Source organism: Vigna angularis, chromosome 2 (genome assembly GCF_016808095.1).
Source record: "Vigna angularis cultivar LongXiaoDou No.4 chromosome 2, ASM1680809v1, whole genome shotgun sequence".
Lineage (NCBI taxonomy): Eukaryota > Viridiplantae > Streptophyta > Magnoliopsida > Fabales > Fabaceae > Vigna > Vigna angularis.
The window spans coordinates 44,548,124-44,573,677 of record NC_068971.1 but is presented as its reverse complement, the minus strand read 5'-3'; the positions used below and the strand labels follow the sequence as shown (position 1 = coordinate 44,573,677).

At 36.8% G+C, this 25,554-nt stretch overlaps 1 protein-coding gene across 10 annotated transcripts in view; it reads right to left on the bottom strand.

Moving 5' to 3' along the window:
- The window catches only part of LOC108322435 (protein SHOOT GRAVITROPISM 6), a 68,290-nt gene that overhangs the window by 10,139 nt on the left and 32,597 nt on the right, over positions 1 to 25,554 (bottom strand). For 9 of the 10 annotated variants that reach the window (XR_001831605.2, XM_017554512.2, XM_052872736.1 and 6 more), the window contains 9 exons: positions 22,147 to 22,322; positions 21,944 to 22,066; positions 21,448 to 21,508; positions 21,272 to 21,367; positions 20,096 to 20,196; positions 11,095 to 11,200; positions 10,551 to 10,664; positions 10,388 to 10,462; positions 648 to 746 (listed from right to left, as the gene is read on the bottom strand). Coding sequence is in view for 9 of the 10 variants with exons in the window: in XM_017554512.2 (XP_017410001.1) it covers positions 648 to 746; positions 10,388 to 10,462; positions 10,551 to 10,664; positions 11,095 to 11,200; positions 20,096 to 20,196; positions 21,272 to 21,367; positions 21,448 to 21,508; positions 21,944 to 22,066; positions 22,147 to 22,322 (951 nt within the window). In the remaining variant the exon portion in view is untranslated. Of the gene's footprint in view, positions 1 to 340; positions 539 to 647; positions 747 to 10,387; positions 10,463 to 10,550; positions 10,665 to 11,094; positions 11,201 to 20,095; positions 20,197 to 21,271; positions 21,368 to 21,447; positions 21,509 to 21,943; positions 22,067 to 22,146; positions 22,323 to 25,554 lie in introns of those variants that run through there. The other variant, XM_052872739.1, reaches the window with a different exon arrangement.

Below are 25,554 nucleotides of genomic sequence, written 5' to 3'. Positions count from 1 at the left end.
TCTTCCATGAGAGAACCAAACACATTGAAGTTGATTGTCATTTCATTCGAGAAAAAATCATATCCGGAGATATCAAGACTGAGTTTGTTAACTCAAGCAACCAGTTGGCAGACATATTCACTAAGTCCTTACGAGGACCTAGAATTGATTATCTTTGTAACAAGCTTGGAACATATGATTTATATGCTCCAGCTTGAGGGGGAGTGTTAGATGTTAAGATGTGTGTTTCTGTTATTTGGGCTTAGTCTATTCTGTATTAAGGGCATTGGCCCATATCTTACAATATAAATAAACTACCCTATGTGTAGTCTAAACACACAAGGGATATTTTCTCCCAATCTTCTTTATTTCTCATACATACAAATCGTATGTACTAAGCTTGTTGCTAATATAATCCCATAACGTCTTAGTGAAAATATCTGTTTCTGCACTCAAGTGACACCAAATTGTTAATGATTTACGAACACGACATAAAAGACAAATTGTTAACTTACAAGAATAAATGCCCTTTTCTATACCCATCCACATATATCCACTTCTGACAACCACCAGTTACATAGTAGCATTAGAGTCCATAATTAAAAAACAAAAATGAGATAAAGAGGAAAGAATAAAAGCTACTACTACAATCAGAGTTAGCTATAAACCTGCTCAACAAATGCCTCACTTAGTGCCCCAGTTCCATATTTGCTTAGGGCCCCAAATACTGCAAAAGAAGTGGCTCGCATCTTTGCATTCATGCTTGCCTGTTTCATAAAAGTGGTAAGAATTTCCGAAGTAAGAGTAGTTAATGGAAAGTTCTCTATTCTTTCTTTTACATAAACTAAGGATATTAGTAATATGAAGGCAGAATAAAATATCCAAAGAAAATTATAAAAGCAAGAAAGTACCTTCTAATATACAGATACATATATAAATTCTCACTTTTGATAGAGATAGTGCATTGCTGACTTGTTGTTAAATGTGTGCATTTAGTATATGCAAATACAAAAAATAAAGAAATATCCAATTACTAGATATTAGGGATTTAATTGATTTTTTGTACCCTTTACAGTTAACATACTTCAGTATAAATAGAGAAGAGCTTTACGGTATTGCACAAATTAGTCAATAATTGCCCACAAACCACTGTGCCTCTGCCTGATTATGTCCATGTGACTACACAACTAGCAAGGGCTCCCTCCAGTGAGCCCCTCTGGCCCATCCTTGCCAGATGTGGCTTCACGTGTTCCTGGGTGAGTATAGTTTCAAACTACGAGCTTGAACACCTATCCCTTCCTATGACAAGGTGGTTAGTCAACAGCAGTTTCATTTCTACATTCCAGATGCTCTTGGACATTCCACATCTTCTGATGATTCTTCTACTCTAGTCTCTCACTTTTAGCATTCAGTGATGCCAATGACACCATAAGATTTTGGTCTAAATCAAGTGTGCTGGTCGTCCAAGAAAAAAGCAGGAATTGACAGCTTGATCTACCACAGAAGGTGAATATTGCAGTCTTGCCAGCAGTCTGGCCAACACTGCTGATAAACTCCTTTAGCTGCAGTCACTACTAACTGACTGCAGATTCCTATCTAAATTCCCATGCTTTCATGTGACTATCTGACCAGTACCTATCTCATAATCCCGTTCTATATACAAGAAAATGATATGGAACTTGGTACCTTTTTTGTTCGATAGAAGGTGCTTAAAAGGAGTCTCTCAGTAACTCACTATCATGCTGCTGACCAGAAGGCTGACATTTTAACCAAAGTTCCCTCACCTCTTCATTTCTCCATCTTTAAGAGCAAACTAGGAGTGATTGACAGATTTTCTCTTGGTCAACCTCACTGAGTTTGAGGGTGATTTGCTACAATCGCTACCAGAACTGCTCCACTACAGCATGCCATATAGTGGGCAGGGGATGCTCCCCACCCTTATATCCTAACTAAGGCAGGTTGGAAGTTATCATAACTAAAATGAATTTCAGACAACCCTGTTGAAATATGGTGTAAATATTGCACATCTACTGTACAATAAATATAGATTTGTTGTTAAGAAATCCTTTAAAATTAAATGATTGGGATTAGGAGTTTATTTGGTAGATTTGTATCAGATATAGTCTTTATGCCTGGAGGTTTATTTCCTCTATTTGAAGAGATTTATTTTCTTTCATTAGGATTTTGTTTTTCCTTTAAATACATATGTATTGTTTTTTTCTAGATCAAGAAAAGTAATTCAATCATTATTGCTTAGAACCTGCAGTTTTTTTCACAAAACCTCATACTCTAATTAGGTGCATCCTTTGTTTCAGGCATCCTTTCACAAAGCTTAGTTTGCCTAGTGTTTGGGTTAGCTTCATATAGCTTGTTCTAACTAACATGAATACCTATTAATTAGTAAATGTGAAGGTTCCAGGACCTCTAGCAGTTAGTTTGGTTAAATTACTGCTTGTAACTGAATGTCAACTAGGATCCGTTGTTGTTAAAAAATATCAGTACGTATGCATCTAAAAATGAGTGAAAACATTTAAGCTTCAAACTCTCATTCTCTCTCACTGCTTTTTTGTGATTCTAGTTGAGAAGTCTCACATCACCATCCTTAGTTATTAGAGTGCAACTTATATATCTGTTGGGCAATTTCACTTAATGTCAACTAGTTTTAAGATGAAATCTTACACAGTATCATAGCCTACTACTTATCTTGGTATACACCATCGACTGGTTGGTTTACAAAGCATCTATGGAAAAGGATCTAGGGGATTTCATATTGACTAAAAATAGGATCAAATTATAGTATATTAGTAAGTACAAACCTCACTTTACAATATGATTGAGTCTGAATTAGGCCTAACCTTCTCTTTCTAAGATGGCATTAGATCTCATCCTAGCAAGGTCTGTTCAGTTATTGTGCCACCTGCTATTTAGTTGTTATTGGACCACCTAAAAGTATTGTTGTAATTAGAGAAGATATCTTTAAAATCTTCTTAATTAGAAAAAATAGATATATAATCTTCTATTTTATTTTGTTTACCTAGTTTCTCTATTACCCTTTTTAGGAGAATTAGATTGTTACAAATAGAGGATATGAGATTGTATTTTTTAATGATTTGAGAATAATAAAATCAGTCCTATTTTTCAACTTGGTATTAGAGCCATGTTTAGAGCCTATCCTAACGAGATCTATGTGGGCATTCTGTTCCACCCGCTATCGAACCACCCATTAATGTCTACTCTCACACTCGAGATCTCTATACTTCGGCGTGAAGGGTGTGTGTTGGAAGTCCCACATGAATAGCGATAAGGCCAATTTATAAATTATAAGTGGGTGCAAACCTCACCTTACTAGCCGGTTTTATGAGGTTGAGTTAGGCTTAAAGTCCACTTCTTAATAAGGTATCAGAGCTCCCGTTCTTGGGGCTCCGTTCCGCTGCACAGTTGCGCCGCCACTGCTGTCCGACCACCACCACCGTTGTTGATTGAGGTTGTTGATAGGGCAGAAAGGTGCACCCAACACCGGCGATCACAACGCCGGAAGTCACTCTGTGAGAGAAGCTGCCACGCGCCGCCACCGTCGTCGGCACGTGTAGCCCACACCTCCACCTCCGGCGAGACCCTCTCGCTGCCGCCGCCACAGATAGAGTCGCCAGAGCCTCCTGAGTTTGTTCCTAGGGTCGGTGACAACCCATTTGGCCTATATTTGAGTATATCTGAGTTTTAAGTTTTGATCCTTTTCTCGGTGTGACCCACACGCCGTCGTCGTCTCGGAAATGGTCACCGGAGACTCCTGGTTGCGTTCTACGGGATGTCTGAAGTAAAGATTATTCCTTTGGGTCCTAATGACCTACCAAATATAGGGGGTACATGTCGGTTGGATGGTTAGAATATCTTACAATGGAGCCAATTTATTCGAAGGGTTCTCAAGGGTCGTTCAAGACTTGATCACATAGATGGAGGAGGACCAGGACCAGACGACACTCATTTTTCAATATGGGATAATGAAGATTCATTAATTATGACTTGGATGTGGCAATCCATGACTCCTGAGATAAGTAGAAATTATATGTTTCATTCTTCTACAAAAGAAATATGGGATGGTTTACAAAGTACTTTTTCATTAAAAAAGGATCTTGCCGCTTACTATGACATTGAAAACAAGATATTTAATACAAAGCAGGGCTCTCTTTTCGTATCAGAATATCACGAAATCCTGAATGGTCTTTGGATGGAATTCAGTCAGAACCAAACAATAAAGATGTGTAAAACAGATGCTGCCGCATTTGCTGAATTCATTGAAAAGGAAGAATTTTTAAATTTCTCCAAGGCCTGAATCATGAGTACGACCCAATCCAGGTACAGATTTTTGGAAGAGAAAAATTACCATCCCTATCAGAAGTTTTTTTTATAGTAAGAGGAGAAGAAACTCAGAGAACTGTCATGCTCAATGGGGGGATCTCCAACACAAACTCTGTTATGACAACTGGAAAGGGAGTCCATAAGGGAGCAAATGCAGGGGGAAAGTCGTTTGAAAAAGGTACTCATGGGGACTATTGTTCATACTGTAAAAGATCTGGACATACCAAGGAAACATGCTTCAAACTCCATGGAAGAAAGAATGTTCTCGAGCACATGGGAAACAACAAAGGATCTACTCAAAGATGGGTAAATCATACTACTTCAGAACAGGAAGCCCCCAATCAATCTCGTCCTTCACAATCAAGTCCCCCACCACCACCAGATCTTGATATGCAAGCTTATAAGGAGAAACTCGAGTGCTTGGAAGCAATGGTTGAATCAATGCGTAACCCCTCTGGATCATGTACTTTGTCCATAAAAGGTAAGATTTGTCTCAACACTGTTTGTCATGTGTCTCAAGGAATTTGGATCCTTGATTTGGGTGCGACTGATCATATGACACCTTTTAGTGTGTCTTTCGACTCATATAGTAAAAGAAATAAAGAACAACTTATTACAGTTGCGAATGGTCAGGGTATACGTATATGCGGCTCTGGGAATTTAATTTTGGAATCATCTATTGTATTGAGGGATGTTTTACATGTTTCTCAATTAACTAATAGTCTTATCACTATGCAAAAACCCACAAAGGATTGAAATTGTTCAGTAACATTTTTTTAACTTATTGTGTTTTTCAGGACCTTGTAACGGGGAAGACGATTTTAACTGCTAAGGAGCAGAGTGGGTTGCATTTTTTAGACTTTGATGACCAAAGCAACCTAAAAATCATGAGTCAACAAGCTACATTTGAGACGTGGGCAAATTCCCAAATATGGTTATCATCAAAGGCTTGGGCATCCTTCATTTAGGCTTATCAAATGCTTGTTTCCCCATTTGTTTACCAAGGAGTATGTTGAGTCTTTTAATTGTGATATTTGTCAATTGTCAAAACACCAACATGCATGTTATCCTATTAGTAATAAAAAGAGTATTTCTCCATTTGATTTAATTCACTCTGATGTTTGGGGTCCTGTCACAGATTCTATTTCCGAAGCCAAATGGTTCGTTACCTTTATTGACGATTGTACCCGTGTGACGTGGACATACCTTATGAAAAATAAATCCGAAGGTTTTCAAATTTTTGTTAATTTTTTCCGTCTTGTCCACAATCAATTTGGAAAAAATATCAAAAGAATTAGGTCTGATTTTTGGTACTGAATATGTGAATCATGAATTTCTCAATTTTTTGTCTCATAATGGTATTGTTCATGAACTAACCTATGTTAACACCCCTCAACAAAATGGGGTTGCAGAAAGAAAGAATCGTCATCTTCTTGAAGTAACTAGAGCTCTTCTTTTTCAAATGTCTGTTCCAAAAAATTACAAGGGAGAAACTGTGATAACTGCCACATATCTCATCAACAGGTTACCCACTCGTATCTTAAATGGCATTAGTCCTATAGAGTCTCTACTGTCTTTTGTTCCTTCTTCTTCCCTACTAACGAGTCTACCTAGTCGAGTCTTTGGATGTGTTGTTTTTGTTCACTCTCATCATCCTAACCGTGGTAGAGCTCTTAAATGTGTCTTTATTGGGTATCCTTCTAATAAAAAAGGGTACAAATGTTATCATCTCAGAGTCGTCGCGTCTTTATCACCATGAATGTCACCTTTCATGAAACACAATCCTTTTATGTCAGTCCACCACTTTAGGGGAGAAAACATTTGAAGTGGATGAACTCTCCTTGTCATTACCATGTTTGTCTTTGCAGGATGCCCAAGACCTAAGCAATGAAGCTACCATAGTCCACAGTGAAGAAGAAGAGGAAGAAGACAATTTTTTTCGCAAAAAATATGAAAGAAGAAAAAGACCCACTTCGACTCTTGAGCAAGAAGAATTGTCTAATCAAGAGGTGAGGATCCCTGAAGATATCAATGAGGAGGAGGTAAGTATTACTAAGGATTTACCCATTGCATTGAGAAAGGAAAGAAGATCATGTGTTTAATATCCTATTTCTCAGTATGTTTGCACTAACAATCTCTCTGATCAGCACAAAAGTTTTATTCTTGCCATTGATGCCACAAAAATTCCTACCTCAATCCAGGAGGCCATGAAACTTGAACATTGGAATCGAGCCATGAAAGAAGAGATGAATGCACTAGAAAGAAATTCAACTTGGGAGATTGTTGATAAGCCAAGAGACAGGAAGACAGTAGGGTGTAGATGGATATTCACAGTGAAACATAAGGCAGATGGGACAATAGAAAGATATAAAGTTAGATTGGTGGCAAAAGGATATACCCAAACATATGGGATTGACTATGAAGAGACATTTGCCCTAGTGGCAAAGATGAATACAGTTCGAGTTATTCTCGCTTTGGTTGCGCATTTTGGATGGGACTTACAACAGTTGGATGTGAAGAATGCCTTTCTTCATGGAAATCTAGGAGAGGAAGTATACATGGAGATCACACTCTATTCATAAAGCACTCTTCTACATATAAACTCACTTAATAGCTTGTTAGGATATAGGGTATTTGGATATAATGGGAAATGGGATTAGGATAGAAGGCAGAGGAATTGTATAAATAGATTGATTGTATAGTTAGAAGGGACTTTTTGAGACTTTAATTGTTGACAGGCCTTAGACCTGTGAAGGGGATTATGCCCCTGTATCTTGACTGTACAGACTATTCCTTTGTTAATAATACCATATTCTTTCCATTCTTCTCTGTATCTTTGTTGTGAGAGGTTGAGAGGGAGTTCTTGATCAGGTTTCTTGTTTAGAAACCTATCAAATTGGTCCGACCTGCCGGATCTCCTTAGAAGAGGGGAACCGAACGACTGAAGGCAGTGAGGCTACCGAGCAAGGCCGAGCAGTGAAGAAGAAGGAGGACACCGAACGACGAAGGCGGTATTAGAAGGCAACCGAATGGTGGAACGTAGGAAGAGGCTGAGCAATGAGGGAGAAGAAGGGAACCAAACGGATGAAGGCGGTGATCCTTTTCGAGTGATGGAGCGGAGAGTGGTGGCGGTAGAAGGTCAGTTGGAGGCTGTCGAAATTGCGATAGCGGAGACAAAGGCGGACACGGTAGCTCTGCGACATGAAGCGGGGGCTTTGAGAAAGGAGTTGGCAACGATGTGCCAGGACATTCAGGCGATTTTGAGAATGCTGGAAGATCGTAATCACCACCCGAACAGCCGACACCAGGATGGAAATCAATTTTCGGTGAATGAGAACGACAGTAGACGCGACGGAGAGAGAGAAAGAAAAGGGGAATGGAACCAGGACGGACAGTCTAACTGGACGAAACGGGTGGAATTACCCGTGTTTAAAGGAGGGAATCCATTGAATTGGATCAACCGGGCGGAAAATTTTTTGAAAGTGCAGAGAGTGGCCGAAGAAGAAAAATTGCAATTGGCCTTCATCAGCATGGAGGGATACGCAGGGTATTGGTTTCGCTTTTGGAGGGAGAAAACCAAGAACAACTCTTGGGAAGGCTTCAAGAGAGCGATGGTGATTAGGTTCGGAGGGGGAACTCGAGGGTCGGTCTATGAGAGGATGGCGGCCATTAAACAGGTGGGGCCGGTGGACGATTACATTCGAGATTTTGAAGTTTTGGTGGGACAGACGACCAAGTTTCCCGAAGAACAACTTCTGGGTTACTTCATGGCGGGTCTCCAAGAAGAGGTGTGTGATCACGTGAGACCGCATGATCCACAAGATTTGATGACAGCCATGCAAATCGCGCGTAATGTGGAGAAGCTGTGTAACCTTTCGAAGATCGGAGGCGGACTGACGACCAAGAATCAGAGTTCGTGGGGGAGGACGACCGGGGTGGTAGCGCGAGTCGAACATAGTCGCGATGCGCAGGGCCGAGGAGGGGTAGAAGAGAGTGTAGGATCAATGGATAAGGAGGCGACCCAGGGAAGCGGAATAGTGAAACCCAGTTTCGATGGTAGGGGAAAAATATCTGAAACTTACCTTACTCGAAGTTTGTGAAGAGAAGGGAGGAGGGAAGGTGTTTTAGGTGCGGAGGGCCGTTCAGTCCAGGCCATCAATGCCAGGAGAAGGGATTACGAATGTTGATATTGGCCGAAGAAGAAGAGGAGGATTTGCCACCACCCAAGCCTCCTGACTTGAATTGGAGGCCATAGCCAGTGGATTCCCCTCATATGATAACCCGACGAGGAAGAGGAGCCATGAGACCAAGCTTCCTGATTCCAACCTTGAGGACAAGGTTGTTCTGCAGCGAGGTGTAATGTTAGGATATAGGGTATTTGGATATAATGGGAAATGGGATTAGGATAGAAGGCAGAGGAATTGTATAAATAGATTGATTGTATAGTTAGAAGGGACTTTTTGAGACTTTGATTGTTGACAAGCCTTAGACCTGTGAAGGGGATTATGCCCCTGTATCTTGACTGTACAGACTATTCCTTTGTTAATAATACTAGATTCTTTCCATTCTTCTCTGTATCTTTGTTGTGAGAGGTTGAGAGGGAGTTCTTGATCAGGTTTCTTGTTCGGAAACCTATCACTTGTCCATGTGGATGATATGATTATTGCAAGAAATGATGAAACAGAAAAATCCACATTAAAAGATAAATTGGCAGCTCAATTTGAAATGAAAGACCTAGGAAAACTCAAATATTTTCTTGGAATAGAAGTTGCCTACTCCAAGAACGAAATTTTCATCTCCCGAAGGAAATATGTACTTGATCTCCTCAAAGAAATAGGAATGCTGGGTTGTAGAATCTCAACAGTTCCTATAGAACTGAATCACAGAATTGGAAGTGAAGAAAGTGCTCCTGTAGTGAAGGCCTAGTATCAGAGATTGGTAGGAAAATTGATTTATCTATCACACACAAGTCCAAATATTGCTTATGCAGTTAGTGTAGTAAGCCATTTTATGCATGATCCAAGAGAGAGACACATGCAAGCAGTCGACAAAATTCTCCAATACTTGAAGTCAAGTCCAGGAAAGGAGCTATTATTCAAAAGGGAAGACACATTGACTATGAAAATATATACTAATGCTGACTATGCAGGTTCTATTCATGACAGAAAATCTACTTCCGAGTATTGTGTGTTTCTTAGAGATAGTCTGGTAAGCAAAAAAGCAAGATAGAGTATCCCGTTCTAGTGCAGAAGTTGAATTTGGAGCACTTGCTTAAGGAATGTGTGAAGGACTCTACATGAAAATCATTTTGGATGATCTTAAAGTCAAAGTGGATAACCCGGTGCAACTACACTGTGACAATAAGTCGGCCATGAGCATAGCCTATAATCTAGTACAACATGACAGAACCAAACACATTGAGATTGACAAACATTTCATCAAAGATAATCTTGACAGAGGCCTTGTGATTACAACTCATGTTCCTACATAACTTCAAATAGCAGATATTTTTACAAAAGTGCTTCCTCCGATTAGATTTCAAGATCTTGTAGGCAAGTTGGAAATGATTGATATTCATTTACCAACTTGAGGGAGAGTGTTGTAATTAGAGAAGATATCTTTAGCATCTTCCTAATTATAGAAAATAAATATATAATCTTCTATTTTATTTTGTTTACCTAGTTTTCCTATTTCCCTTTTTAGGAGAATTAGATTGTTTCAAATAGAGGATATGAGAATGTATTTTTTAATGATTTGAGAATAATAAAATTAGTCCTATTTTTTCAACTAGTATTTACTTTCACACTTGAGATGTATTGGAATCCCACATCAACTAGAGATATGGTTTAATTATAATATATAAGGAGGTGCAAACTTCGCTTACAAGTTGGTCTTATGAGATTGAGTTTCACCTATCTAAATTTTGACTGCCTTGATGTCAATTGGTTTTAAGATGAAATATGTCAAACATACTAGCTTTAATAAACATTTAGAACCAAAATAAATACTTAAGCAAAATAAAAATGATACATATAAAAGTAACTTTACATACTTGAAGATTTCGAAGCCTTATTGAAAGACTAAGCAAAATGGGCTCAACTGCATCATCAGGTGAAGAATCAAGAATCTACAAGAAACTCAAAAGCAAAATAAACAACTAAACTTAGAATGAAAAAAAAGTAAATACAATCAAAATTGGAAACAAAGAACCTCACCATTAGTAAGCATGATACAGCAGTTAATTGCACAGATTCATCAGAATCATCTAGTAGAGCTAATATAACCCCCAAGACTTGAGTTGTATACTTCAGAATATGAATCAGAGGGATCTGCAATTTCAAATTTAGTGATGTTGATATATAGATTTACTACTTGTAATTCAAACTCTAACTCATAACATATGCCACAATTCAATGATCATATTGGATTAAGGACTATATATATACATATATATATATAGAGATATAGATAGATAGATAGATAGCTCTTAAAAAACCTTAAAACTGAAAAATAAACTAAAAACAACATAGAATTAAATATGATAACATTCATCAAAGTCTCAATCTGATGATTGTCACTACACATAAACAACCACATTTCTCATATAGAAAAACTAATTATATGCAAAAAAGAGAAGATAGTTGGCAAGAAATCAAGCATATAAATTGGCTTAAGTTCTTGTTAAAATAAATATTATTGAAGACAAAGAAACCATGGTGGCATAAGTCATGACAAAGTATCATAGGTGAAACACAATACCTGCACTAATCCTCGCAAACATAATCGTCGAACAGTTGAAGACTCATCTGATACATGTCGACATAAAACCTCAACCATTTGCTCCAAAAGTGAACCAAGTCCACCACTATATAATGAAGATGAAATCAATATGAACTTCAATTGAGGATCATAATAAGTCAACAAATGCATAAAGGAAAGCAGGTGATTAATTAATATAGTGCCAATGAAAGATAAACATTGTCAATGAATGACTTCATCCATAAAATTATTTCAAAAGTTCTATTGAATCAAGAAAATATACATTGCATACAAACAATTATACTGACTAGAGTTTATTCTAGTTAATGCTAACTACAGTTTACAATTTCAAAATATTCTCTTATTTATCCACAATTATTTTAGAAATTAAATCAATTTTATAACATGTTGTTTACTCAACTTTAAAGAAATGATTATTTGTTTCATTGACTTTTAAGATTTTTTGGTTGTTGATGAAAAGTCCCTATAATTGTGATCACCCATGACCCTACTTAGTTGCAACCTCTTTTGGGGTTTCCTTATAAGAGACTCAAAGGTAGGGATTAGAGATTGACTAATAAGACCAATATCTACAAACTTTAAAACAAAAATTTTACTATCGAAATTTTAAAATATTTTATACAACCAATATAAGCATGATAAGATCCAACTACAAGTTGTGACTTGAGTCTCATGTTGGAAGCATGGAACTCTTTTCTAGAAGTTGCTTTCAAGTACTGTAGAATGTGATAAAAAGTTCCAAGATGAGTCTCCTTCCTTTGGATTATGCGTGTACTGATTTATAACCCCTACAACATACACAATGTTGAGCCTAGGGTGAGACAAGTAGATCAATTTCCCAACCTGTCTTCGATAAGAACGCCTATCAACAATCACATCTTCAATTGATTCACCAAGCTTGTGACTGAATAGGTGTCTCTACTTATTTGCATCCTAATTTACTAGTTTCAGCCAATAAATCCAGCACATATTTCTGTTGAGAGATGAAAATAGCACTATGGGAATGAACAACTTCAATGCACAAGAAATATTTAAAATTCAGTAATCAAACATTTTTTCAAGGCTTCCATTCTCCCCTGAGTTTGTTCTCCAATTATCTTTGGGCTTCAAATTAGGAGAATAAATAGGAGAAGGAGCATAACTAGACTGAGTAGATGGCGAATTATTAGGAACATGACTAGACTTAGTAGATGGTTAAGTATTAGACTTAATAGATGGTGGGGGTATTAATGGGACTTAAATTTGGGAAACTTAGGTACTATGTCGAGAGTGAATTAACCTTATCTTCAATGCATAAGCGATAGGATCTAAGGTAAGAGGAGAGAAGGAAAGGGAAATGAGAGAGCAGTTAGGAAAGGCGGGATGGAGGTGAGAGCAATTAGAAAAGGCGGGATGGGGTCTTGTATAAATAGAGTTCTATTTCAGGTTAGAGGGGAATTTTTTTGAATATTATTTTGTAAATCTAGACATTGGCCAGAAGAGGCCTTAGCGCTATCAGTGTACTTTGTTCTCAATATCAATACAGAAATCCATTCTTTCTTTGTTCTTTTGATTACTGTGAGTGTTGATAGTTAGGTTTCCAACCCAGGAACCTAACATAAGCTTTGCCCCTAAAGATAAGGCTGAAAATATAGTGTGTTTTGATCAAAGGTGACATCATGAGACACCAATAAATATGCACTTAACAGCCCCAAAATCAAGTTTACCCCATGATTAGGATAAACATGGACAACAAATACACAACCAAAGACTCGAGGTACAACATGATCTGTTGTCCTAAAGTCTGAGAAAAATTTGGAGAGTACTTGAATGAGACTAAAATTGTTTAGACTTGTTAAGGATAGAAGATTGACCTAATAGGTAGCAGTAAAGACAACTTCTCTCCGATATTGTTTTGGTACATTCTTATGGGGAGGAGAGGCTCAAGTTACATTTATGAGATTCCTAATATTTCATTCTGACACCCCATTTTGTTGTGGGGTGTTTACACAAAGGGATTCATGAATTATCCCTGATTCATTGAAGAAGGAGGAAAGTGTTCGGTTGAAAAAATCTTTGGCATTATATGAACACACTCTTTTAATGGTTGTCTGGAATTGATTTTTAATCCTTTGGATGAAGATGTTGAAAACCTGTTGTAATTAGAGAAAATATCTTTAGAATCTTCCTAATTAGAGAAAATAGATATATAATCTTCTATTTTATTTTGTTTACTTAGTTTCCCTATTTCCCTTTTTAGGAGAATTACATTGTTACAAATAGAGGATATGAGAATGTATTTTTTATGATTCTGAATAATAAAATCAGTCCTACTTTCAACTTGGTGTCAGAGCTATCGTTCTTGGGGCTCCGTTCCGCTGCACAGTCGCGCTGCCGCCACTGTCTGACCACTGCCGCTGCCACCGTTGCCGGTTGGGGTCCTTGATAAGGCAGAAAGGTGCGCCCAACATAGGCGATCACAACGCCGGAAGTCGCTCCGTAAGAGGAGTCGTCACGCGTAGCCACGCGCCTCCATCGTCGCTGGCGCGTGTAGCCCACGCGCCCACCTCCGGCGAGACCCACTCGCCGCCGCCGCCACAGACAGGGTCGTCGAAGCCTCCTGAGTCTGTTCCTAGGGTCGGTGACGACTTGTTTGGCCTATATTTGAGTAGATATGAGTTTTAAGTTCTGCTCCTTTTTTCTCGGTGTGACCCACTCGCAGGCGTCGCCACAGACAGAGTCGCCGGAGCTGCCTGAGTCTGTTCCTAGGGTTGGTGACGAACCGTTTGGCCTATATTTGAGTAGATTTGAGCTTTTAAGTTCTGCTCCTTTTTTTCTCGGTGTGACCCACACGCGATCGTGTTAAAAAAGGATCTCGAGCACTTGAAAGCAATGGTTGAATCAATGAGGTAAACCCTTTGGATCATGTACTTTGTCCATAAAAGGTAAGATTTGTCTCAATATTGTTGGTCATATGTCTGAAGGTATTTGGATCCTTGATTCGGGTGCAACTGATCATATGACACCTTTTAGTGTGTCCTTCGACTCATATGGTAAAAGAAATAAAGAACTTATTATAGCTGCGAATGATCAGGGTATACCTATATGCCACTCTGGGAATATAATTTTGGACTCATCTATTGTATTGAAGGATGTTTTACATGTTCCTTAATTAGCTCATAGTCTTATCTCTGTGCAAAAACTCACAAAGGATTTAAATTGTTCAATAACATTTTTTCCAAGTTATTGTGTTTTTCAAGACATTGCCACGGGAAAGACAATTTTAACGGCTAAGGAGCAGAGTGGGTTGCATTTTTTAGAGTTTAAAGACCAAAGCAACACGAAAATCATGAGTCAACAAGCAACATATGAGACGTGGGCAAAATCCCAAATATGGTTACATCATCAAAGCCATGGACATCCTTCATTTAGTCTTATCAAGTCCTTATTTCCCCACTTGTTTACCAAAGAGTATGTTGAGTCTTTTAATTGTGATATTTGTCAATTTTCAAAACACCATCGTGCAACTTATCCTATTAGTCATAAAAAGAGTATTTCTCCATTTGATTTAATTCACTCTGATGTTTGGGGTCCTGTCATAGATTCTATTTCTGGAGCGAAATGGTGTGTTACTTTTATTGACGATTGTACTTGTATCACGTGGACATACCTTATGAAAAATAAATCCGAAGTTTTTCAAATTTTTCTTAATTTTTTCCATCTTGTCCAAAATCAATTTCGAAAAAATATCAAAAGAATTAGGTATGGTAATGGTACTGAATATGTGAATCATGAATTTCTCAATTTTTTGTCTCATAATGGTATTGTTCATGAACTAACATGTGTTACCACCTCTCAACAAAATGGGGTTGCAGAAAGAAAGAATCGTCATCTTCTTGAAGTAACTAGAGCTCTTCTTTTTCAAATGTCTGTTCCAAAAAATTATTGGGGAGGAGTTGTGTTAACTGCCACATATCTCATCAACAGGTTACCAACTCGTATCTTAAATGGCATTAGTCCTATAGAGTCTTTTGTCTTTTGTTCCTTCTTCCCTACTAACGAGTCTACTTAGTCGAGTCTTTGGATGTGTTGTTTTTGTTCACTCTCATCATCCTAATCGTGGTAAATTAGATCCCAGAGCTCTTAAATGTGTCTTTATTGGGTATCCTTCTAATAAAAAATGGTACAAATGTTATCATCCTCAGAGTCGTCGCGTCTTTATCAACATGGATGTCACCTTTCATGAAATACAATCCTTTTATGACAGTCCACCACTTCAGGGGGAGAAAACATTTGAAGTGGATGAACTCTCCTTCTTGTCATTACCATGTTTGTCTTTGGAGGATGCCCAAGACCAAGAGGAAGAAAACAAATTTTTTGGCAAAAAATATGAAAGAAGAAAACAATCCAATTCGACTCTTGAGCAAGAAGAATTGTCTAATCCGGAGGTGAGGATCCCTAAAGATATGAATGAGGAGGAGATAAGTATTACTAAGGATTTACCCATTGCATTGAGAAAGGAAAGAAGATCATGTGCTAAATATCCTATTTCTCAGTATGTTTGCACTAACAATCTCTCTAATAAGCACAAAAGTTTTATTACTGCCATTGATGCCACAGAAATTCCTACCTCAATCCAGGAGGCCATGAAACTTGAACATTGGAATCAAGCCATGAAAGAATAGATGAATGCACTAGAAAGAAATTCAACTAGGGAGATTGTTGATAAGCCAAGCGACAAGAAGGCAGTAGTAGGGTGTAGATGGATATTCACCGTGAAGCATAAGGCAGATGGGACAATAGAAAGATATAAAGCTAGATTGGTGGCAAAGGGATAAACCCAAACATATGGAATTGACAATGAGGAGACATTTGCCCCAGTGGCAAAGATGAATACAGTTCGAGTTATTCTCGCTTTGGCTGCTCATTTTGGATGGGACTTACAACAACTGGATGTGAAGAATGCCTTTCTTCATGGAAATCTAGAAGAGGAAGTATACATGGAGATTCCCCCAAGCTTTGAAGTGAAAAATGAAAGAAACAAGGTATGCCTCCTGAAGAAAGCATTGTATGGGCTTAAGCAATCCCCCAGAGCATGGTTTGGAAGATTTACAAAAGCAATGGTTTCCATGTAATACAAACAAAGCCAAGGAGATCACACTCTATTCATAAAGCACTCTTCTACAGGTAAACTCACTCTATTGTTTGTCTATGTGGATGATATGATTATTGCAGGAGACGATGAAACAGAAAAATTGGCATTAAAAGATAAATTGGCAGCTCTTGCTGACTATGCAGGTTTTATTAATGACAGAAAATCTACTTTTGGGTATTATGTGTTTCTTGGAGATAGTCTGGTAACATGGAGAAGCAAAAAGCAAGATAGAGTATCTCATTCTAGTGCAGAATCTGAATTTCGAGCTCTTGCTCAAGGAATGTGTGAAGGACTCTAGATGAAAATCATTTTGGATGATCTTAAAGTCAAAGTGGAGAACCCGGTGCAACTACACTGTGACAATAAGTCTGCCATGAGCATAGCCCATAATCGAATACAGCATGACAGAACCAAACACATTGAGATTGACAAACATTTCATCAAAGATAATCTTGACAGAGGCTTTGTGATTACAACTCGTGTTCCTACAGAACTTCAAATAGCAGATATTTTTACAAAAGGGCTTCCTCCGGGTAGATTTTAAGATCTTGTAGGCAAGTTGGGAATGATTGATATTCATTTACCAACTTTAGGGGGAGTGTTGTAATTAGAGAAGATATCTTTAGAGAAAATAGATATATAATCTTCTATTTTATTTTGTTTACCTAGTTTCCCTATTTCCCTTTTTAGGAGAATTAGATTGTTACAAATAGAGGATATGAGAATGTATTTTTTATGAATTTGAATAATAAAATCAGTCCTATTTTCAACTAAACCTGACTCACTTCACTTTTTTGTTTCAAGAGAAATACCCATAAAACTTGTGTGCAATCATCAATCAATATGACAAACCAATGAGCCCCAAAAAGATTAGGAATACTAGAGCTTCATCATACATGACTACGTATTAATGCAAAGGTAACATTCATTCTATTATTACTAGAGGGAAACTCAAAGCATATGCTTTTGCATATTCACATGAATCACAATGAAACATTTGTTTGTGAACTTTTTGAAATAAATTAGGAAACGTAATTTCAAAAGGTATTGAATGATGGATGACCTAAACGAAAGTGATATAACTAGATTTTTTAGTCTTCTCAAATCTGAATTCTCCATTATCATCTATTTCATTCATCCTTTTTTGTTCTAAAATCTACGTGTCCCTCCATATTTTCAAAGTCCATTGAATAATTTAAATTTGATGTATGCTGACTTGCAATGTACCATCAGGTCACATATCCTCCTAGTAAAACAAAAAGTTTTCATCTTTTTTGTTTAGTTCATCATGACATTTGGGGACCTACATCAAACTCTAGTATATCTAGTATTAAATGGTTTGTCACTTTTACTAATGATTGTACCCGTATTAAATTAATTTTCCTCAAAAAGGTAATGTCAGACCTTTTTACGTTCTTCGTTACATTCTTCCATATGATAAAAACACAATTTGGAAAGTTAAGTAAATGTTTGGGTTCTTATAATGGGAGGCAATATGTCTAAATTTCTTTCCAAAAATGGTGTTGTTCATGAATTCACATGTCTGGATAAACAAAATGACATTGTTGAAAGGAAAATAAAAATAGGCATCTTCTTGAGGTCACAAGCACACTCCTTTTCCAAATTTGTATCCCTTAATTGTATTGGGGTAAGTATGTCCTTCTTTCCATCCGTTCCTATTTCTAGTCTTCAAAGTCAGATGTTTGGATGTGTAGTGTTTGTCCATATTCAGTTCCCATGGAAAGTTAAATCCTAGAATTGTTAAATACATATTCAATGGTTATGCATCTAATAAAAAAGGGATATCGTTGTTACCATTCTCTGAGTCTTTTGAATCTCTTGAATCATCTTTTTACCTCTTTAATACAGGAATCGTCTCATACTGATACTACTCTTGGTACTCCTGAAACTTCACCTTGCACATCTTGTATGGCTATCTTTGAAGCTACTCCTAACAAGGGTATCTTTGTTCGATAGTCAAGTTAGCTATAGTAATTAGTTATGTCTCTAAAGTTGCTCCTAACAAAGGCATCTATGTACCTGAGTAGAGGTCAACTCCAAACATTAGTGATCCAAAGAGTTTCTTGCATACATAATATCAGAGGAGCCAAAAGCAACCTAACATGATCCAAAAGACCAACTCCAATTGTCTGAGCTAGGAGCAAGTGCTCCTTCTGATACCCTTGAACCTTTGCAAGACCACTAGAATTCCCAAAAAACAAAACCATAGAATTGGGAGTAATGAAGACAGTTCTACTATGAATAAAGGCTTATGGGGAAGTCCATTTACTTAGCTCGCTTTAGACCAAAGATAGCCTATGTTGTGAGAAACCTTTACAAGTTGTGAACAAAATCCTCCAATATTTGAAAACAAGCCCAAGAAGGGGATTATTGTTGAAGAGGAACGAAAAACTAAAAATGGAAGTGTAATTTGATGTAAATTAGGCCTGATTTGTCATAGATAGCAAATCCACCTCACAATATTACATGTTCTTGGGTGGAAATTTAATGACTTGGAGAAGTAAGAAACAAAATGTCTTTGCAATGTCTAGTGCATAGTAGTGTTATCGTGTTACCGATATTAGATAACAGAAAATATCAGAAACCCCAAAAATCCTTTATAAAGTTATAACGAAAATCATATCCCATTAGAAGAAATAATATATATATATATATATATTTTAAAAAAATACAGAAATATAATTGTTATGCAAAAGTGATAATATTATGTCTAGGAATTCAAATATGGAAAGGAAGAAGAAAAAAAATTAAGAACGTAGGTGACACTTCACAAAAAATAAAAAAGACATGCAATATGCTAAAATCAACAACTGATGGCGATGCGCGGCGTCGTGCATAAGTGAACGATGGTGTGTGGTGGAGAGCAAGGCAAGCAACACTAGGCTGAAGGAGAAGAAGTTTAAGTATTATTTGAATATTAGGTTAAATATAAAGACTTTATTGGGCCATAAACGGCCAATTTCTTCTAAATTGTTATTTGGGCTTTAAACCCAATACAACACCCTAAATAGAACAGAACTCAAATTCCTAAACTAGTGTTTTTTACCAGCACTGCTGCCCTAGCTAAAGAGTCTTCTTCTCCAAGCCACTGCTGCTTCAATAGCGTTTCCTTCTCCGCCATTGCCGTTCTGCATCCGCTACCCATATCCAAAAAGGGGGCGCCATGAAAAATCCACATCGCCACCATCATGTTGTTGTGGCAAGGACCAAAACCTCCACCGATTTCCACCATGACACCATTATCACCGTTTTCAATAGCATTCGTGCAAAGGCTAAATTTCGAGCTATGGCACATGGGATGTCTAAATTGTTATAGCTGAGAATTATTCTACATGATCTTAAAGTGGCATTGAAGAGTCTATGATTCTTCATTTTGATAATAAGTCAACTACTAGCATTGCTCATAATCTGGTTCAACATGATAGGATGAAACACAAAGATAGATCAACACTATTCATCAGAAATTGGATAATGGCATTGTCCCTACTTCTTGTGTCTCATCTGGACTTTAGTTAGTAGATCTATTTACCAAAGGTCTTCCTACTAAATGATTTCATGATCTCACATACAAACTAGGAACGATACATATTTATTCACTATCTTGAGGGGGAGTGTTATTAGTAGGATATTAAGTGTACTACTAGAAGCTATTAGAAGATTTTAGAGATCTCTCAACAATTATTACTAAGGGTTTCGGTTCTCTATATATAGATAGAGGTTGAGGTATTGTTTCAAATTAATCAAATGAATAAGAATCTTCTTTCTTTCAGATTAATCTTTTCAAGTGGTGGCAATTATTCAAAGTGTCATTATATACCCACTCACCTATACCGAACAAATTCTGATAGTGCAGCTGCTGCAGCTTCCCTCTGATATTTCTGGGGTCGATGCAATGAGTTTTTCAAAAATAGACAAATATTTTGTACCTATATATCCAACAAGGAAAGAAAGTTGGTCAATCAGGTTAACACTTCAGAAGGCATACAATGTTTTACTAAATAGCTCTCAAGGAAAGAAAATGATCCCCAACAATATAACTTTTCTATCGTATTATTTGCTGAAAATGAGAGCAGAAGGTCAAATGCAAGACATTCTTAAAAGCAGAAAAAAAAAGTGCAGTCACTTCTGCTGGTTAGTCAGGTTCTTTCCTTGATGTAGTCTATTCCATAGTCCAAATATCAGTCAAATCAGTATTCGTGAAGGAAAAAGAGTAGGAAGGTGACTGATTGGAGCTAGAATAAGTAACTAATAAATAAAGAAAAGATGAGACACCTCCTATTGAAAAAGAAAAGGGAAACTGAAATTAACACCAAATCACAGACCACTATATTGATGACAATAGTATTTTAAACAAAACAATCAGCTAAAGTAATCATTGTATTCCAGTGATACCATCATAACCTATCCAACCTAATGTATGCAAAAACTGATTTTTGAAATATTGATTTCATTTCATTAGGAATAATAGATATTCATGACTAGTGGGCAGGCATCAAATAGCCTATTACGCACAGTCCTTCAAACTGAACTAAATAATATTAAATTATTGAGACTTGTCCAATACAAATAAAATAACAGTCAATTGATATAATTATCATAACTTTCAATAAAAACCAAGGCTTAAAACATATAAAAGCTTGCATTGTTAAGAGAATAATCAAATGGTTCAGATTCGTATCTCCAACATGCATAACCACTAATAATCCAATAAAGAGAGAATTGAACTCCAAACATTTTATCAAAGAGATTACAATTTAACATACAATGTCAACAACTTAATCATCATAAACTGAAAAGCCTTGACCTATCAAACAATTTCCAGAAATGGGTTTACTTGAAAAGGTGACTCAAGGTTTGATTTACATCTCCAACACCAACAACTAAAATTTCATCAATATATACTCAAATATCCTATTAGCATTTTCCTTTTGGTCATATAATCATTAACTCATGGGGTATTCTGGATATGTAAGGTAATGCTTATATTTGAAATCACATTACCTCTTTTGGTCGCTTTATAGATATGCAGCCTGCAATGTCTCCAATGAGACTAATCCACCTTTCATTTCCTGATAGTTCACCATCTCTAGCTAAAATCTAGATAAATGAACACTTTCTGTATTAATTTGAAGACCATATCTTATACCCTAACACGAAGCAATTTTAAATTTGTCTACCTTGCCCATCTCAAGGTCACCAACACATTCACAGAATGCCTGAAATGCAGTAAGAAGATTCCTGCACAAGAATGTAAGTGCAAATAACTGCTTTCTCTGAGTAGTTTTTCACAAATTTTATTTTACTTGTAATTTGTTCGGTTCCCTTGAAGATGCCAACTATACCATATGATATAATATCATGTTCGGAAAAAAAAATAATGATAGGTCAGACGTTAAAACTCACTTTGGGGTTTTTACCTACAGAATTAAAATATCTCCCCAATTCCATTGAAAACCATCCCAAAATAATATGAACTGTAGATTTCAAAACATACCCTTTTAAAATTATCCCTAATATTTAAATTTGAAAGTGTTATTTATACGTAACACAATAAATTACAGACATAGTTGATTGGCAACGCAAATGTGATGCTATCATGCAAGTGAAATTCCAGTGTAAACTTAGTAAGAACAGAAATAGGCAAAAGCAGAAGCACAGTTTCAAAGTGGTTACCTCAATGGTTCATGCTGACCAGAATAGGTTAAACCGTGACAGCTTCCAAGTTGCAGTGTAAGCTCAGAAAGAACAGAAGCATAGTTTTGTTCAACGGCCCTTTTTCCAACTTTTCCCCCACCTCTGCATCAAATAATGGTTTGTAAAATTATTGGATCATTTATGTATCTTAAAGGCAAAAAGGCATTGCTGATAATGCAGACCTGAAGAAAGCAGTAAGAGCAAAAATTGCAGCTTGTAGTTTGCCATCTTCTGTATGACTGTCAACGGGACTATCCTCAACTCTGTCCACATCAGCTTTTAGAATCGGAATCTGGCTAAGGACAGATATCACATGTTCTAGAAACAAAACTGACAGTACCATGTGCTGAGAAAATGCCTGGAAAAAGTTGTACCCAAAAAAACTCAATTAATATATTAAAAAAATCTTCAAATAGGAGTAAAGATGACAATATGTAACTCGTCTTCTAATAATATTTCAACACAAATGTTACTCGGTCCATGTAAAAATTAAAATCAATAGTGTCATCACCTAATAGCTTAAGCTTTTTGGGATAGTTTGTTCACAACATAGTGTTAATTAAAGCATATATGATCAAGTGTTCTAGAGTTCAGTTGATGTTGCAACCATTGTTCTAAAAGAAGGTTAAAAAAGGTAGTGCTAAGCATCACAATATTAATTCTCATCCTAGCTGTGCAGACACCACCACAAATAACAATCATATGCAACACCCTAATCCATAAAATAAATGAGAAAAAAAAAATGGAGGACTAGACCACAACCCACCAAGAAAACCTATAACAAGGAAGTTGAAATCTTTCTCCAAAAATATTAGAATTTAGAAAAGGTATACTATCCTATCTCTCACAGTTTAGGGTAGAATCTTATATTATTATTATGCGGAGAATACAATCCATATATACAAGGCTAGGGAGCTATTTTAGGAAGTCTCAAATTTAGGAAAGAGAATATATATTTTATTATTTGTCTCCTTACATGCATTGGATATATATACAAGAGCTTATTTAATGAGCATCCTATTCTACGGAACAAATCCCTAAAATTATGGGATTGTTATTCTAGTAATAATAGCAAGATATAGCAAGATACAAGGAATATAACAAATTAACTACGTGGGAATAATATCTAAAGTTTCCTAAAATATATTTTGACACTCCCCCTCAAGCTGGTGAATAAGTGTTTTCCATTCCCAGCTTGGATATAATTCTTTCAAAATTACTCCTGCTCAGTCCTTTGGTGAGTATCAAGTTGACCTTGAGTGGACACATATGGGTGCAAATCAAGCCACTATCAAGCTTTTTTTTTTTATAAAATGTCTGTCCACTTCAATATGTTTCGTTCTATCATGTTGTATTGGGTTGTGTGCTATACTAATTGCAGATTTATTATCACAATATAACCTCATTGGTTCATCCCACTTTATCCTTAAGTCTTCCAATATAATCTTCAGCCATAAAAGTTCACATATTCCTTGGGCCATTGCTCAAAATTTTGCTTCAGCACTAGATCTAGCTACCACACTTTGTTTTTTGCTCTTCCAAGTTACTAGGTTTCCACCAAGAAAGGTACAATATCCAGTAGTTGACCTCCTATCCACAACTGAACCTGCATAATCAGCATCTGTATATGCCTCAAGACTGGCACTCTTATTTCTTTTGAACAAAATTCCTCTTCCAAGAGTCTCTTTTAAATACTGGACAAATCTAAGTGCAGCTTGTAAATGTGCTTCCTTTGGTTGGTGCATAAATTGGCTAACTAAGCTCACAGCAAATGCAATACCTGGCCCAATGTGAGATAGGTAAATGAGTCTTCCCACAAGTCTTTGGTACATTTCTTTATCCACAGACACATCCTCCTCTGCACTTCCCAACTTTATATTTGGATCTACAGGTGTACTTGATGGTTTGCAAGTTGTTTTACCTGTTTCCTGTAGCAAATCAATGATATATTTTTGTTGGGATATGAAGATTCCTTTCTTGGAATGGGCTACTTCAATCCCCAAAAAATATTTTAGCTTCCCTAAAGTCTTGATTTCGAATTCTTTGGCAAGGCATTGGCTCAACCTTTGTTGTTCCTTTTTATCATTCCCAGTAATAATTATATCATCCACATAGACCAATAGTATTGTTACTCCCCTTGAATCAGAATGTTTGATGAATAAAGTGTGGTCCCCTTGGCTCTTTTTATATTTAAGACTTGTCATAACTTTGGTGAATCTCCCAAACCATGCTCTAGGTGATTGTTTCAACCCATATAGTGCCTTTTTTAATTTGCAAACTGTGTTGGACTCAATCTGTCCCGTATACCCGGGTGGTATCTCCATGTATATTTCTTCTTCAAGATCCCCATGTAGGAATACATTTTTTACATCAAATTATTACAGTTCCCAATTGTAGTTTGCTGCCAATGACAAAATTACTCTAACCATGTTCATTTTGGCAACTGGTCCAAAAGTCTCTAAGTAATCCACTCCATATGTTTAGGTGAATCCCTTGGCCACCAACCTTGCCTTATACCTCTCAATAGTCCCATCAGACTTGTACTTTACTGTATAAACCCATTTGCACCCAACTCCATGTGATAGGGAGACTAGCTACCAAGTATTGTTTTTCTCCAACGCCTCCATCTCCAAGTCCATGGCTTGTTTCCATTTTTTGTCAGTTAATGCCGCAGATAAGAAGAAGGTGTAGTTGTGGTGTTTAGGCTTGTGAGAAAGGTTTTATGGGTAGGTGAGAATTTTTCAAAGGATAAATAATTTGTCAAGGGGGTAAGGTTGTTGTTTGGTGCATCTTCTGGTGCCTTTTCTAAGAGCAATTGAGAGGTCTAAATTATGATCTATATGTTCAACTGGCTTTTCAGAAGGAAATTCATCACAACCAATAGAGTTACAATTTATAGGATCAAAAGGAATTACCTCAAGTAATGTTGCAGGATTGGATTCTTGAACATGAGTAGATCTTGGAATGGCCTTTCCTCTTCGTGTGTACACCAAATATTTCCCAAACTTTGTATTATCATGTGGTTTAGTTGTTGGTCGTGCAGATTGAGGTATTCGATTCACCTCTACTTCTTCCTCTTCAGATTCAGCTTCACATATAGTGGTAGTATTGTTTTGAATTTTTGTTTCTGGTCCAAAAGACAGATTTGGTAATATAAAAGGTTCATCTTCCTCTCTTAAAGACTCCCCCTGAAGATGAGATTGGTCAAAGTAGCTTACTCATTCATTGAAAGTAACATCTCTTGACACATAATTTTTTGGATGGGGATGAAAACACTTATACCCTTTTTGTGTGGTTGAGTACCCCAAGAAAATACATTTTATTGCCCTTGGGTCAAGTTTTCCTCTTCCATTACTATGAACATGTACAAAAGAGACACCCAAATATTCTAGGTTGAAGGTTATTTGTATGGATTATATGTGGGTAGAATGAGTTTAAGACTTCCATGGGGCTTTTTGAGGATAAAACAGAAGGTAACCTATTAATCAAGTAAGTAACAGTGAGAATAGCTTCCCCCCAAAATCTTTTTGTAACATTATTTCGAAAAAGAAGTGCTCTAGTTTGATCTAATAAGTGCCCATTTTTCCTTT